Below are 16496 nucleotides of genomic sequence, written 5' to 3'. Positions count from 1 at the left end.
TTATCTTACTCTAAATTTAGTCAAACGTGGAGCAGGCCCTGTTCGTCTGGGCATTTAATCATAACACAGAACTGAAGAAGTTGGAAGGCCTAATGTTTCATGCTGAAGCATGAACCAACATTGGACAATGTCATCCAGATAGAAATAAACAAGCCTTTGGCAAAGCTAAGGAAAGCAGAGAGGTTTGGAAAACTGATTATAGGCCTTCGATCTCAGCCCACACTTGACCAAAGAATCAACATATTCACTGTGTAATGTTTCAGGAATAGACGTGTGGGGGGGGGGAAAGAGAAAAAAAAATTGACAGAAAATAGCATCACTCTTTTCGATTGCCAGTGGAAGACTGTTTGCCAAGAGCAACAATGAGAGTAGTCTGTAGCCAGGAGGATTGCACTCCATTCTGGAAGGATTACTTATATGGCCTTTGTTGAACTGAGATGAAGAAAAAAAAACTAAGACAAAAAAACGGTCCTATCCCCCGTCTCCAAAAACGTCGACTTTGCGGTGCAAAACAGTTTGTGATTCTTCCTGCTTCTCCTCCCTCTTCACTCCTGCCTCTAGAGTTACCTCTTAAAAATAGATGTACCACTTCATGTGGACCAGGCTAAGAGTTTTACAGGCTTTGTGTATACTCTGCCCCCAGTTTGACTTGTAGAAGATAAATGACACCTGTAAACAATGGAGAGACATGACAACCCAAGGAGACAAAGAGGGCGTAACGGGGTGGGGGGGTTGAGGGGTGTTGGGGGCGTGGGTGGGGTGGGGGCGTGGGTGGGAGAGACTAGTTTTATTTCTCTGGTGGGAGAGAGACATTTTGCAGACTTCTGAAGCTGCAGCTAAGATTAGACGGGAGCCTGTGTTGAGAGGCGCTCGGCTGTGTGTTGTTATCTACATGAAAACCATGTGAAGAATCGAGAGTACATCTCCAGAATGTCATGACTTCACCTCATATCCAGCGAGAGAATATGCATGTGCCCCTTCCCCATTTGGAAATTGTTGGTCATGTATTTGGTTGTGTCCTGTATCCCAATCAACTGCCGCAATACGTACAACAATCAACTGCCGTAATACATACAAGAAAGGTCTACTGTTCTTTCCATGGTTCTCTCAAAGAAAAATTGCCACAGGCTCAACAGCCAATCCTCCAAAGAATATGTATCCTTAAAACCAAAACGGACATCTTCTATAAGCGTAAAAGCAGTTTTCAGGCTAATTCAATAGCCCCGTGAGGCGTCGTCATAGCAGCACCTCTTCATTGAGTCTGGAACATCCCTTCTACGTCCAGCATACATCCCCATCCCTAAAGACAAGCCTCCATCCATTAGGGCCCGGCCTGTCTGGTGGTGTGGACTCTTTCCAAACAGTGAAGATGGAGTGAATACCCAAGAGAGGTCCTAACGGGCTTCCCAGCTGCTAATTCACTAATTGCAGGAGTCCTCTGAGTGTCTGTCTTAGAGGCAGGTGATGGATCTGGCCAATCGGCCGCTGAAGAGACAGCGTGTGCTGGAACCCAGGCGAGCAACGAGGGGCCTCGATATTTCACTGCGCCGTTTAAAAAATGATTTCCTTTCGCAAACACAGCTGCCTCGTTGAGTTTGGCGCCTTCTTTTGTAGCCTCTGCTCTGAAAGAGACACAAAATCCCCCTGGATAGATGTTAGCATCCCACCAGAAAACATGCGACCGAGCATGGGGAGATGTGTAACATCCACTTGAACACCAGCAGTTGAACTGCCTTTGAACTTGAATCTGTCTGTTATCTATCATCCCAAAATGGACTGTTTTGTGGCTTTGTTATGTTCAGATAGTACAGCCGTGAAAATCCTGGGAAGACGTTAACTTCGCTGAAATCACTTTAACTCATCAGTTTAATTTATAGCAGAGAAGCTTCGTTCAGATTGTCTTGAGGCACCTCCTTTTGGTACACATGTGTTATTGGATTAGTATAGTCTAAACACAGCCTTGCTGCATCGTGAGGACTGGCCGGGTTACGTGTCACTGTGGGTTAACCTTTCTAATCCAAGGTCATGAAGCGGAAGCTAATGATGTAACTATTTACTCACAGTTGAATTCACGGAGTTTGCCACAATTTCCATTCACAACTTTTCACACGCTGCTTCTTTGTGGACTAACAAACATGAAAACGCTTCGTCTGGCAGGATTACGTCAAAGTTTCTCTGCCTTGTGACATAAGCTCTCTCTTTTCCGGTTGTTTATTTCAAGCAACCTTTGTTTAGCCATTCACTCGACCTTGAAAGTATTCAATTGTGCCTTCAAGAAAAGCACTTTTGACAATTCCATTCTCCGTCTGTCTGACCTTAATCTGGATTAGTGATTTATTTCCCTGGATTAGAAACTGGCTGTTCAGTGTAGCATCTCACTATCGCCTGAGCTCAGATCAAGCGAGTCCAAATTAACCTGAGGCTTGAGCGGTGTTTACTTCAGACCGTGGAGTAAAACTATGGTATGTGATACGTACAAGAATAGTGGATCTGGATATTTTTACAAGATATCCAGCGATTCTGAAATGCCAGCTTCATAATCGCTGGATCCTTCTCCAGTGTCCTTCTCTTTGGAATCATCGATATTGTATATCGGGGGAGAAACAGACACATACACTTTTTACTTTGATGTGCCCCAGTCAAGTGTTTTGGGGTATCAGAGTTGAAAAGTAGTGGAAATCAGAATATGGGGTTAAAAGAGAGGAGGGGAGATATGGAAGGATTTAAATGAAGGGGTCATTGTGAGAAAGAGGAGAAGGGTCTGAGGAGAGAGCTGGAGAGGGAAGGGTGGAGAGGAGAGGGAAGCGGGCAGAGGAGAGGGTCTGAAGGCACAAAGGAAGGGGAGAGTCCTGAAGAGAAAGGAGAGGGGTTAAGAGGAGAGAAGAGGAGGTGAGTGTCAAAGACAAAAGAAGCAAAAGGAGTTGAAGTAGAGGCGCTGGAGTTACCCAAGCCTCTCTCTCTTCTCTCTCTCTACTCTCTCTCTCTCTCGCTCTTTCTCTCTCTTTTACTCTCTCACCTTCAAGTCGATCTGTCTGTCTGTCTCTCCACTCTCTGTCGCTCTCTTGGTCTCTCTCTCGCTTTCCTCTTTTGCTCTTCTCTCTCTCTCTTGCTCCTTCCTCTCGTTCTCTCTATTTCGCTCTCCTCTCTTTTTCCTGTTTCTATTCAATTCAGTAATGCTTTAATGGTGTGAATGAGTGAGCAATGTTGCCAAAGCCATGTAAGATTGAACAAAATTATGATACATTTACATTTGTAAAAATAAAGAGAAAAAACTGTAATAATAACAACAATCAATTACAACAAGAAAGTGTCTTTGTCTCTGTCTCTGTCTCTGTCTCTGTCTCTGTCTCTCTCTCACTCTGTCTCTGTCTCTGTCTCTGTCTCTGTCTCTGTCTCTGTCTCTGTCTCTGTCTCTCTCTCTCTCTCTCTCTCTCTCTCTCTCTCTCTCTCTCTCTCTGTGCCAAGTGGTAGTTGGTGCTCTGCATGCGCCAGGATGGGGGAGGTGGAGGTGGTGACTGCTTCTGTCTTTGACTAGATCATACGTGACACTGTAAGCCTTTTTACCCCAGCACGGCCCTGCTTAAATCCTCCAACCTTCACTGATTGACAGCAACCAGACGATCGGATTATAAAGGACCTCTTTTTCCTTGAATGAATGAGGTGTAACTTTGGCCCACGTTTTTGAGTTACGGTGCATGCCCAACGGTAAATAGATTAACATACTTGGTGTTCCTTTTTTTATTTGATGGTTGTAACATTTCCACAGACGCTTTAAATATGAGGTTTGACCTGACATTTTGTTACATTTGCATTACATTTATGTTGACAAAAAAGTCCTGGCCTTTGGTTGTGTCGGGGGACAAATACTTCATTTCTGGTGAATGATGCTGTTCAGACTAAACACATTCGCTAAGGTTACTGGCGAACAATGCTTACTGATTCTCTGTATGGTTGGTTTATAAGTTTGAATAAATGTTGAATGAAGAAGTAAATGATGAATTGGACAGTGTGTTTGTGTGGGTGTATAGGACTACAGCCTCTGTATATCTTAAGATAAGATATCCCAATACACATGTTATTGATAGTAACTTGATTGTTTGTGGCCAGACTAAACAACTTCCTCATCAGTGTACACAATTGTATTCATTGTGAGGAACTGTGTCTAGTTCTTGGGTTAGATGGGTGTTTCTGGCCCAGTCACCATGGGGACAGTCAGGGCCCTGCTTTTAGTGGCCTGAACAGCTCAGTCGGTTTCCCCATCACACACAGACCCTGCGTATCTGACCGGGCTGCGTGGAACAGGGGGGTTCTACGTGGAACAGGGGGATTCTGTGTGGAACAGGGGGGTTCTGTTTGAGGAACTATACTGAAGAACAGCAGTGTCTCCTCCTCTCTCGGTCCCTCTCTCTCCTCCATTCCTTCACCCCTCAAACTCTTCCACTCACCCTCATCCTCCCTCTGAGTGGATGCAGAAAACAGACACAAAACCTGAAGGCTTGATGGCAGCAAAGGTCAACTGACAAATGACACCCTTGTGCTTAACTGGGGTCCTGACCCCTGGGGGTGCAGAGAGGGGCTCCCACAATGAAACCTCTAACAGGAATTAATCACCACGCTCTGACCTGGCGAAGTGACCCCATAGCCCGGTGAACCCCCATAGGTGTCTGTGGAAGATAGCAGAGACAGAGAGGGGGAGAGAGAGCATGGTAAAGAAGATGGCTTGGCTTGTTTAGGCCGCCATTTCCGCCTCCATGACAAGTCTATGGGCCTTCATGAGGAGACAATTAATCGCCTCTATGGGTCCTCTGAATGGGAATTGAGACGGATTGTTTCCAAGTCTTTCAGCTGCGTCCGAGCGTGCTGCGAGACAAAACGCGGTGGCTGTGAAGCTGAATTACCCAGAAGGCTGTTTTTGTTCAGCAGAAAAGAACCAATCGGACGGCCCCCAGCCATAGCCGTACCGACCAATCTAAACTACTTGAAAAAATGTGTGTCATTGGTATCTTGAGGAAGTGGCCAGCCTGAGCAATTGTAGAAAACGGGTCATAAGCTTGACATGATGCACTCGCCTGATGATGGAAAAGACTAAAATGTTATTTACTCATTTTAGGGGCCAGCAGTGTTTGGTGTGCACATCATCCATGCTGCAGACAGTCAGTCAGCTATCTAACATCTCATCAATCAGAAGGAGAGTGCTTCAAATTACGAGTAACTCAGAAGGAATCAGGAGTTTCTGTATGCAGGAAACAAGATGTATAAGAAAAAAAACACATGCCTGTAACCCGGAGTAGTAAACAGTCTGAGATAATGGAATGTGCAGGCAACATGGCGAGGCTATTGAAGTTTTAATCCGGTAATGATCTCTCTCTCTCTCTTTTCTCCCTCTCTCTGAGCGGGGGGATTGGTCTGCAGGGAGCTGGGCTTCTTCCCATGGTAGTCCATACAAATGGCCAGTTGATGAAGATGAATGGTATTCTGAAGGAGCCTATCTTCATGATAAAAAGTGGCCAGTAAACATGTGAAGCCTTACAAAACCTGCTTGTGCGCTGGGGGTCTGTTCACTCAGGCATGCGTGTGTCCAATGTTTTTGAGAAGGGATCTGTGTGTATGTGTTTGTGTGCATGGGTGTGTGTGTGCAAGTGAGTGTGTGATGTGTGTGCGTGCAAGTGTGTGAATCTGATGTTTGTTAGAAGGAATTTGTTTGCGTGTGTATGCATGCATGTGTGTGTCTGATGTTTGTTAGAAGGGATTTGCGTGTGCGGTGAGTGAAAATAAGGCTGTTGCGAGGTCTAACTCCAGCTCCAGTCTGTTTCCATAGATGGCCTCAGTAAGGGGCTAGCTGTCTCTTATTGTCAAGTTCTTTGGCAGAGATATTTTTCGCACCGCCTCATGCTAAATGCATCAACATTTCTCTTTCGGGTTTTTTTCGCCCCTCAAAACGTCCATGGATCAGACCGTCTTGCCAAACGTTTCCTGTCGACGTCTCAACGACCGACCCAGATGTGTGGTACACAGAATGAGTAATAGCGCTGCAGTGAAGGATCAGAAAAAGGGGGTTATTCTTTAGAGCAGGAATTACCAAGTTGAATTTTATGATTGAGGGAGTGTTTAACTAGCGCTAGCTCTGTGGCTAGCTACAGACGTCCCCATGATGTGGGAAACTTTGGGCCGCGTTCGAACGTCTCAATCCCCAGCCCAGCTGAATGAGTTCACTCTCCCAGCTGCAACATGAATGGATGAGTCTTGACTGATGAGTGAAGCAGTGTGTCCTCTGCTAGTGTCATCAGAATCCAGTTTGGTTTCTGCAGTTTCAAAGTGGACTCTGCAACCCTGGACTGCCTGTTAAACAGTGAACTGTAAAAATGTGATTGGGGTTGGAGATTGTTCCTGTAGCTCTCACTGTGTGTCTGTGTTTGCATGTGTATGAATGTGAGTGTCTCTCTTTGTGTGTGTGTGTGTGTGTTTGTGTCAGTGTGTGAGAGAGACTGCTGGATCCTGCCTCCCTCTGAGGTTGTTAAACAGTCAGGAAGCTTGGAGAGTTGCCTTCACGCACAAACCTTCCTGATTAGGTACCGACCGCTGGGCTCAATCTCCTGTCTCTCTCTCCCTCCCTCCCTCCCGTCTCTCTCTCTCTCCTGTCTCTCTCTCCCTCCTGTGTCTCTCTCCCCTTCCTCTAGCTCTCTCTCTCTTTTCTCTGTCCCTCCTCTCGTTATTTTCTTTTTCTTCCTCCTTTCTCTCTCTCTCTCTCTCTCTCTCTCTCTCTCTCTCTCTCTCTCTCTCTCTCTCTCTCTCTCTCTCTGTCTCTCTCTCTCTCTCTGTTTTCTCTCATTCACTCCTCCCATTTACACTGTTTTCAGGGGTTCACATAAACAGTGTCTGCAGGGGGTGCATTGGGCTTTCTCACTACACTGTGGGTCCTGTTTTAGATTCACCCCCCCCCCCCCTCCGCCCCGCCCAACCTCACTACTACACTTTATATCCTGCCACCACTCCACCTCTCTAGAACCTTCAATTTCATCCACACTCCTCTGTCTCTTGGATTCTCTCTCTCTCTTTGGCTCTTTTTCTCTTTCTTTGCCCCCCCCCCCCCCTCTATCTCTCACTCGACTCTCTCTCTGGGTTTCTCTCTCTCTTTCTTTCCACCCCCCCTCTCTCTTTGTCTGTCTGAACCCACCATGTTCTCTGGGCAGACCAGAGAGCTTTGTTGTGTTGTGAAGCGGTCCTAAGACCAGTCAGACGATAGTCCCCAATGTCTCAACCTTCTGTAAGTTAGCAAAGTCTCGCTTCAACCCAAGTAGTCCTAAAAGATCTGAACTTCAACTGGGACTCCAAAGGCCTGGAGGATGCTTCAGGATAGAAACAGTGCATGTCTACAAGTTATTTCCTTGTACTTCCTTGTGCTGTACTAAGCAAAATCTCTTTGGCCTGGACGGAAACAAGGCTAACGCTAATGATTAAATTAAGGGCCTAACTACATTATCCTAAGCCAGTAGCTGGAAGGAGCAACCTTATAAGAGGAATGAGTTGCTTGTACAGTTTTTATGTCATGCATAGTTTGGCCAAATCCACCCTAGCCTATCACCAATAGCCTTCTCTGCTCTCTGCTCCTGAAAATCAGACCCATCCATCATTAGGAGGCAGTGACTTTTAAATGGATGCCGGAATAGTCTTTAAAGCCAGACCTTTTTCCCTCTCGATCCTGAAGTCTTGGAGACTTGGACAGAGTTTGGCTTGAAAGAGACCTTGTATCTGCATCCTTTAGATTTACGAGTCTTTGCTCTAAATCCCTGGGGTTGAACTTGAAACTGCAAACGGTGCACATTGTATTATCTGTCACTACTAAATCATCACAATGACTCACAGAAATCGATGGAGTTGTACACTATACACATCAAGTTACCATCAAGTTTTAAGAGTAACAGCAACAGGATTATTCCTTCTTGTTTTGCGCCGGTGTGTGGCATGTGTTGTATGTGGTAACTGAAGGTAATGGTGCAGGAAGATAAGTCCATAGACTCACACTGGGTATGAGAATCCTGGACTGTTAAAAAGTATTTCTCAATTTCTTCAGTAGCACTTTAAATAAAGAACTGATGAAAAAAGATGAAGATTTTGCAACTTCAAAGCACGCTTGAAAATACGATTGTTACCTTTCATCTCCAAGGCAGAAATCATTTCCTCTGATATGTTTATGATTTCTGTATCCTTTCTAACTATGTACCGTAGTTAATAGGCTACAATAAGGTCATAATGCTATTTTTTATTTTGAAAACAGCAGAAGATTGGGCAGGAGCCTTCAGTAGAGGTTGATAGTGTGTTTCCTCTATTAGGTCATGTCTGATTTAGCACAAGTCTAATTAAACCTTCCACCCAACTCACCAAGGCTCCAACAACAAGGGAAGAAATATGCACGTTTAAGCTCTCACTGCTTCATGCAAGACTTCTGCACGGTTATAAAACAACAGTTCATCATGATTTGTTTGGAGTCTGTGTGTGGAGAGGACGAGGAATCTGGTAATACACAGGTCCGAGCAATCTCTGGGTTATTAGCATTGCGGGATTGCTTCTTACTCCTGAAGCACACAAGGGGAACTTCTCTTGGCAGGGCTGGCTGGGGGCTTGGAGGGGGCCTTCTCTAGACAAACTATCTTTTAACAGTCGGAGAAGTGGTCCTTGGAGAGGACTCTGATTCCCTTTATTAAAACCACTTGTCCAGCATTGTCTCTGCTCTCCTCTCGGCCGTTCCATAAGGCTGAGGTGCTCCGTGATCGCTTGCAGATACTCCCGTTTTGTTTAGTTTGGTGTCTCTTCTTTCCTTTTCCCTCTCTTTTTTTGTATTTTTGTCTCTCCCTCCGTCTCTCTTTCTCTCTCTCGTGTCTCTCTCTTTCACTTTGTCCCCCTCCCGTCTTTCCACTTCTCTCTCTCCCTCTTCCCCCCCTCTCTATCTCTCCCCCTCCATCTCTCCCTCTCTCTTCCTCGTTAGTTTTTCTGGGGCAGAAGGAGGGTTTGGGGGGGTTCATGGGGGATGTGGGGAGCTGTATCCTGACTCCTCCTGGGCTCTGTGCTGTGGGACCTGGCAGCCGTCCAGCCCTGTCTGCCTCCTTCTCGGGCACGTTCCCGTCCCCGGCACGCTCAGACTCCAGTCTGGGGAACGCACATGTGGAGTCGGCCGCGGCCAGGCGATGGATGCTCCTGGGGGCTGTTGTTTGACAGATCGAGCCCCTCGTGATGGCGTACGTGTTAAAAAGAAGGAGGATCAGATAATTTATACCTGGACTGTAACCTTTATCATTTGCTTATGTTTCTTTTCTGCTCTCAAGGACAGAGACGGGATGGCACTTAGGGCGGTGTGCTTGACCCGCCGAACTCGCTGGTTCTTAAGCTAACATCACTGTAAATCAGGACTCCAGGAGTCCCTGACGTTATACCCAAACAGTTGAAATGAGTAAAGGGGAAAGTGAGGGGGGAAAGTGAAGATAAAGTGAAATAAAGATGGTCTTTGTCTGCGATTCTCTGGAGTCTCAGGAAATGAATGATGTTGAATGTGCCGTTATATCACCGCGGTCCCACTCTGCATCAGCAGATAGAGCGGGGCATTTATCAGACATGCAGGGATCACGCCATACGCTTTTCAGATTAAGCAGGACCGGCACAGACACAGGGCCGGGGGGTTTATGGATGGCTGGTAATCCATTTCCAGTGTCAAAAGGACGTCTGATGCTCACATGCAATAAGGTATTAAATACAATAGGGTCTTTAGGAAGGGGAAGATTCACCGTCGTAGCAGCGCTGACACAACGCTGTAGCCTATTGAAATGTGCTATAGAAACATCTGTCTGTGAAAGTGTCCTCACTGGCCTTTACGCTTGTAGACAAGGGGTGTGGTAGGAAGTGGGAGGGGCGTAGGCCTCTCCATCTGAGGCAGGGGCGTAGGCCTCTCCATCTGAGGCAGGGACGTAGGCTCCTCCATCTGAGGCAGGGACGTAGGCTTCTCCATCTGAGGCAGGGGCGTAGGCTTCTCCATCTGAGGCAGGGGCGTAGGCTCCTCCATCTGAGGCAGGGGCGTAGGCTTCTCCATCTGAGGCAGGGACGTAGGCTCCTCCATCTGAGGCAGGGGCGTAGGCTCCTCCATCTGAGGCAGGGACGTAAGATCGGCGGGACATTTTTTATTTAGTAACCGAGGATGCGGCCTTTAAATGGACTTTTCTCAATAAAAAGTGTATGTGTGTGTGGGGAGGGAAGGGACACACATACATATTTGCCGTTTTCAAAAAGTAGGTGGGACACCTATTATGACACCTACGCCCCTGGTCAGAGGAGGGATTGTAAGTGGAGGTGTCAGTGACGGTTCCTGTCTCTATCCCCTCAGGAAAGATAGCAGTTGGAGCCCTTTAAATGCTTGTGCTGGAATGGCTCTTACTGAAGACGTGGCAGGAGTGGTTTCCACCTCTCTCTGAGCCAGCTACCTCTCCCAGAACAAGGCCCTGTCGAAGCTCTGACTAAACGTGGCAGCTTTGTTTGAAGGCAAACAAACAGCCAATTCTGCTCAAGGAAGTTTTCGCTGAGATTATATATTTTTTTTAAATCATTGAATTGAATCTACATGTTCCTTTTCTGGCATTAGAAACATTCTGTGCACCCTTTTGTTCGCTCTGAGCCAACATCTGAGTAATTTCTTTTAACGGGCCGATGCTACGATGAAGTGTTATATGAGGAATAGCTTTTGTGATCCAGATTTCTACGTGTTAGTTCCAAAGAGAGCTTTTTTTTTAAACTTTGCTACTTCTACTACAGTACACAATCCTTTTTTTCTGGGATGCAAGTGGAATCGTTCACTTTCAAAGGCCAGGCATAATGAGGGTTGGAAGTCAGCGCTTCCTCGACCTTTGTCAGGAAGTCGTTAACAGTGTCTAATGAGACATGTAATCATTGCGAAATCATTATTCTCTCCATAAGACTCTTCCTGAGTAATGAAATAAGAAAAATGACCCAAGTTGGACTGTCCAACTATTACGTCAGAGGTGAAAGGTCGCTGTTTCTTGGATCTCAGTCAGAGAAAAGACCTTATGATGTGTGCTTTACGCAATCCAGCTGAAGCTAAACCCTTTTCTGGAGTAAGTGTGTACAGTATTACTCATCTTTAATGCAGGCCGGCACTATCTTTAATGAATTGGCCCCTCAACAAGCAGGAAAGTCTGACTTACTAACTCAAAAAACCTACAGGAGGTAACATTCAAGGAATCAGTGTGCTCTAACTGCAGATCCTTCCTCTTGCTCTGCAGAGAACTTGGCAAGGAACAATAAGGAAGGGCTCCCCTCGCTAGCTTCTACTTCTTAAAATATGAGGATGATAAAAAGGGAAAAGGGTTTCGTGCTCTGGGGGACGGGAGAGATGCCTTCACGCGAGACACCGCTGAAACCCGATCCTGTGTTTCTCTTCCCCGTGAGCGCTTCTTGCAAAACACCAGGGATGGAGTAGAGCTTTCTGTACATTCTGTTACTGTACCAGATCCTCGTGGCTGCGAGACTTTAGTACCATCTGCAGACAAGACTTTTTCGTTTCCACCCCAAAGATGGCTGGTGAAGATGGCGGACGAGGAAGTGTTTGACATTTTTGAAGTGGGGTCCGATTGCTACGTCGATGAGTTACGGGATATGCAGTCCAGCCAAAGCCCTTGTGAATGTGGCTATGAGTTCAATCATTTTTTGAAGGTGTTTAAACGTCTGCCCTAAATCGATATCAGGTTTGCGTATAAAGCCATCCAGACTTGGCTTGATAAGCAGCCGTCCAGTATAAGCTTTCATCATTGACCTCTTCATCTAAGCTCTAGCCTCGGACTCCTGGCCTATAATCCTGATCACTTAAGGTATCATAATCGCCAGCACTCAGGAGCTGGTCCACGTCTGAATCATTCATGCAGGTCTATAAATAATATAGACCCAGAAGCCAGTTAGCAGCTGCAACTCGACACAGTAGTCAGTGAAATACAATCTTTTCCAGTGTAAACTAATGTGTTTCACCTGCCCCAAACCCCAACGTCTGGACCAGACCCTGCAGCCCTGACTGACAGAGAGAAACAGTCAACACGCTCTTCCTCCCTCTCCCCCTTCCCGACCCCACTTCCTCTTCCTCCGATTAATTTTTCACCGCAGCCCTTTGATATCCTTCTCAGGGGGGGGGGGGGAGTTTGGGTAATGTACACTCTAAGCACGAGGCTTAATTATTTCTCATAACCGCTCTTCTACTCTAATTAGTTCACTCCCCAGAAGTGAGCCCTGCATTATTTACACATCAAGGGGACACGCGGGGTGGAAGATAAATATTCAGCGATTGTTGACTTTGTCTGATTCCCGACGCTCTGACACAACTTGCCTCAACCCTCCGACGTCTCGACCTAATTTTCTTCTTTTTTTTTTTTACGTAACGCGCCTTGTTGCTGCCAGGGTCCGGGCCTGTTAGGGTGAATCCGATTCGTCTTGTTCTCTAATTATCCAGACTCAGGGGTCATGGTGCTCTTATCGGAGGCAGAGAAAGTTAAAGAGCGGTTCGTTTCGGGATCGCATTAATAAGCGGTCAACGTGGAGACGAGTCGTAATCGCTATCGTATGTCAACCGGTGTTCTGCCATGTTGTCCGACCATATCAGATTTTGTTACCGTGGCGCAAAATAAAGAGGGCTAACCCTAGACTTAACCTTGCTGTGCACGAGTGCAGTACCTGCTGTTCATGTTGGTAGGTCATCCAGAGCACTAGCTATCTATGTCAGTCAGGTATTGATTTGTGCAATGTTAGTATAAACACTCAGTTATTCAATCGTTCACTCATGATGTAGGAATACAGCAATTCATTATTTTCTATTTAGGCTATAGCTATTACACAAACAGTACGGGAGTTCAGACATCTTTCAGTTCAACCATCTCAAAACTTCCCCCACAAGAGCACCTACTCAAATGAGCTGGACTTTAGAAATGTCTCCAGCGGTCGTTCCTGCTGCTTCTATCAGAGTTTGCAGAGCACGTGAGCACTAGTTTCCCTGCCGATGGCTGTGGTGTGAATAGACTGCTGCATCTCTCCCCCTGGTGGATCCGACATCTCCAGGTCCTATTGTGTCCTCACTAAATACCTTCACAGGAACTCTGGTGGGTTAAAAAAAATCCCATTGTGAACGTAAGGCAGCTGTTCATTTCCTCATTTCCTATTTCGGCTCGTGCGCCTCAAAGCGCCTCAAAGCGCCAATTCTGAGTGGAGATGCTGAATAGCGAGGGCTCGGAAATAAGTTGTTGCATGGGGTTTTTGTGATGCCTGGCACGTGAATTACCATAATCACTGTCAACATTAATGGAGATTGTGAAAACTACAGACTCTAAACACGGCTTTTCCATATTTATAGAAGTAATAAACAGAGAATGCAAAGCAAATGTCTGTTATGGTTTAAAAGCGAACGCTGTTTACTGGGTTTCAAATGCATATTTGGGTTAGCAGATGAGAGCGGATCATATTTAAGTTGTGTGGTGTGAGTGGAAATGTAATATTCCTGAGCACAACGCAAAGTATTTAACACCATCATGTCTGGCGCTATGTGACGCCCAGATATCTGGATTTGTCTGCATGCTTTTTGCAGCAAATAGGCCTACAGCTCAGTGGTAGAGCATCAAAAGATGGTTGGTTCAAATCCCTCCTTGTAGTTACTGTTGATAAAGGTAAATGAATACTGTTGCCTATAGCGCCGGGTATGTCCCAGGGTTGTTGTGGACATTCGTTGTACATAGGCCCAACATTTCTTTCACAGGGTGCATGGTGGAGGAGATAGGAACCTCAGTCCTGGACACCAGTTAACGGAGCTCTGGTGTCGGACCTGACTGCCTTCAGATGTAGACAGGGGTGCCAGCAGGTGTATTGGGCCTCATAAAAATAAATAAAAAGTTTATCATTTATATTCGTTTTTCTATTTTTTGACCCCCTCCCTACGGTGCCCCTGGATGTAGACATCACTGAGTTGTCAGTGGTTCATCCCAATGATGAAGACACACCCTGGGTGAAGCTCTTCCAAGTTTAGCATTTACTTCTCTCCCTGTGACATACAGATGCACTTGGGACTCAGGCTGAACTCATCACTTTTCAGTAACTCCCCGTTTTATGAAGAGTGAGAGAATGATAACTGCTCCCCTGCAAGGGAACATGTCTGTCTGAAGTCAAGGAAGGTCACCGCAGCGAAAGTAACCTCTTTAGCAGGTTTTGGCAAGTGTTCATCATGGAAATTTAAATGTTTTTCTTTCTTTCTGTCCAGGTGGAGATCACCCTGCAGGACGTTAATGACAACCCGCCTGTTTTCCCCAACGACATTCTGGATGTGACCATCGAGGAGAACATTGGGGATGGATTCAAGATAATGCAGTTAACGGCTACGGATGCAGATGAGGTGAAATGCTTTAGGATTTCATGCTTTCCATACTCTGGCTTCTGTCTGGATGTTTGATCATACATTTGTAAAAGGGTGGTCAGTGTAAAGTATAGGCTAGGTAGCCCTTACTCTGAACAGTTTTACAATAGGGCTCTTTACTGGCTGTGAGACACGGGAAAAACTGAAATTGGCTAAGGTGGAATGTTGGCTCGTAGTTTTCAGCCAACGTCATCAAGCTCTTTGCAATTCTCCCACCAAGCATCCGACCACAGTGTGAAGGTATTCACTCAGAAATACACACACACACAGACTCACAGACACACACCCTTACACACACTCGCATACACACACACTTTCCTGCTGCTCAGTGTTTTGACGTTATCTGAGATGTGTCAGGGACCGGCAATATCACAGAGCCCCAAGGAGACCGGCCAGCGATTGATTCCTCGCCCCGCAGCTCTGATAGTCCCTCCGCGGCCACCGTAGTTCACATTACATCACTGGCATCAGCCTCGATTAGCAAAAGCCTCCATCTTTGCGTAGTTTTGTGCAGGATGTGGACATAAAATCCAGCGCTGAGCAAAAAGCAGGCCCTCCCAGCGTATCCCCAGGCCTGCGGTCTCTCAGCCCTGCCAAACGAGACAAGGGGACTGGATGGAAAGAAGTGCGCCCGGAGAGGAGAGAGGGATTAGTGAGAGGGGGAATATGGACTCATACTTAATGTTAACTTATGAGGCCACACGTTTTTTTATTGCACAGCTGTTCCTCTGCCTCTCGCCAGTTCCGAATGTGAGAAAAGAAAATCAGGCCTTTCTGGAATATTCATTTTCGATCCGAATGCTACATTCACTGTTATTGTACTGGAGGCCGGTCAATATTTTGAATAGGGGGATTTTTAAGGACATTATTTGATTACCTTTTTCGTCTATGCCGGTGAACTTTAACGCTTTGATCTAGACGGCTTTACCACATGGTATTGTAATAGAAACAAGGGGCTCCTTTCACACAGTCTTTCACTGTTTCCATTCTATTGAATATAAAGGGGCTTGATCTGTGTTCAAATAGTACAGAAACAAATTCTCTCACGGCTTGATTCCTCTCCTGGCTGTCTACTTGACTCCTCTCCTTGCTCCTCTAGTCTTCCCCCTTCAATCCCTTCAACTCTCCATTTAGAAATGAGGTTGGTGGGAAAGAGAAAGAGTAAGGCTCAGAGTCTTGGGACGAGGCCTGTCTGTTAAGAAGACAAATGTAAAGACATCTGTCAGTTATAAAGACCGTTTTAGTCGATTTTCAGTCGATCTTTTATTACAGGAAAGGAGATGTTTATCCAGTATTTGAACACAGCAAGGAATAGGTCACCAGCTTTTGTGTTCCAAGCCTGCCGTTTTTTCAAGCCAGATATGAGGCTAGCCAAGGTTTTGCCCACATCCTAACTCAGGAAACTTAAGTTGCGCTGACACTAAGTGTACAGAATGCAGTGGAGTCCTCGAGCTGGATGTGTGAGGGACAGACACACAGCCAAGAGAACAAGCTGCAGACCAGCTGAACCACTGGATTCAGACATCATTATGATCCCAGCCAGACTGAGGGCGCTACATGTGTGATTCATGTGTGTGTGTGTGTGCTAGAAAACTGTTTCTGCGTAGCCTTTTTTTATGATTTTTTCTCTCTCGCTACCCTCATTTCCACCCAAGCGGAGCTAGGAAACGGTTGCATGAGCTTCGAAACAAAAGAGATGAAAGTATCGCCTTCTCACTCCTGATGAAAGTCTCTCCTGCAGATTGGTTCTCACCTCATTGGAAGAGAGAGAGAGAAACTGCCCTTTTTCTTTGGAAGAAACGCGCTTGTTTTATTACTTCTGACCTAACGTGGAAACTATGCTGCAGGTACAGCTCAGTTAACGAAGAAAATGAAAACAATGGGTGCTAAAAGAAGCAGATCAACAACTTTTAACCCTCAAGTTCTCGGCCTAAAACACAGAAAATGTGTTGACTCCCCACTCTTAACACCTCTATAAAAAAACAACACTAGCTAAGTGTTGCTGACAAAGGCATAGGTATAGTACCGTTTGTTACCCTTTGCACATGTTGTCGTG

At 46.0% G+C, this 16496-nt stretch overlaps 1 protein-coding gene across 1 annotated transcript in view; it reads left to right on the top strand.

Annotated features, from left to right (window-relative positions):
• Positions 1-16496, top strand: part of LOC124480861 (protocadherin Fat 4) — a 74942-nt gene that overhangs the window by 21458 nt on the left and 36988 nt on the right. Inside the window, exon 2 of the mRNA XM_047040544.1 lies at positions 14288-14419. Coding sequence (XP_046896500.1) covers positions 14288-14419 — 132 coding nt within the window. The remainder of the gene's footprint in view (positions 1-14287; positions 14420-16496) is intronic.

Source organism: Hypomesus transpacificus, chromosome 1 (assembly GCF_021917145.1).
Source record: "Hypomesus transpacificus isolate Combined female chromosome 1, fHypTra1, whole genome shotgun sequence".
Taxonomy (NCBI): domain Eukaryota; kingdom Metazoa; phylum Chordata; class Actinopteri; order Osmeriformes; family Osmeridae; genus Hypomesus; species Hypomesus transpacificus.
Note: the sequence above shows the minus strand (reverse complement) of the source record. Positions and strands in the feature narration are given on the sequence as shown.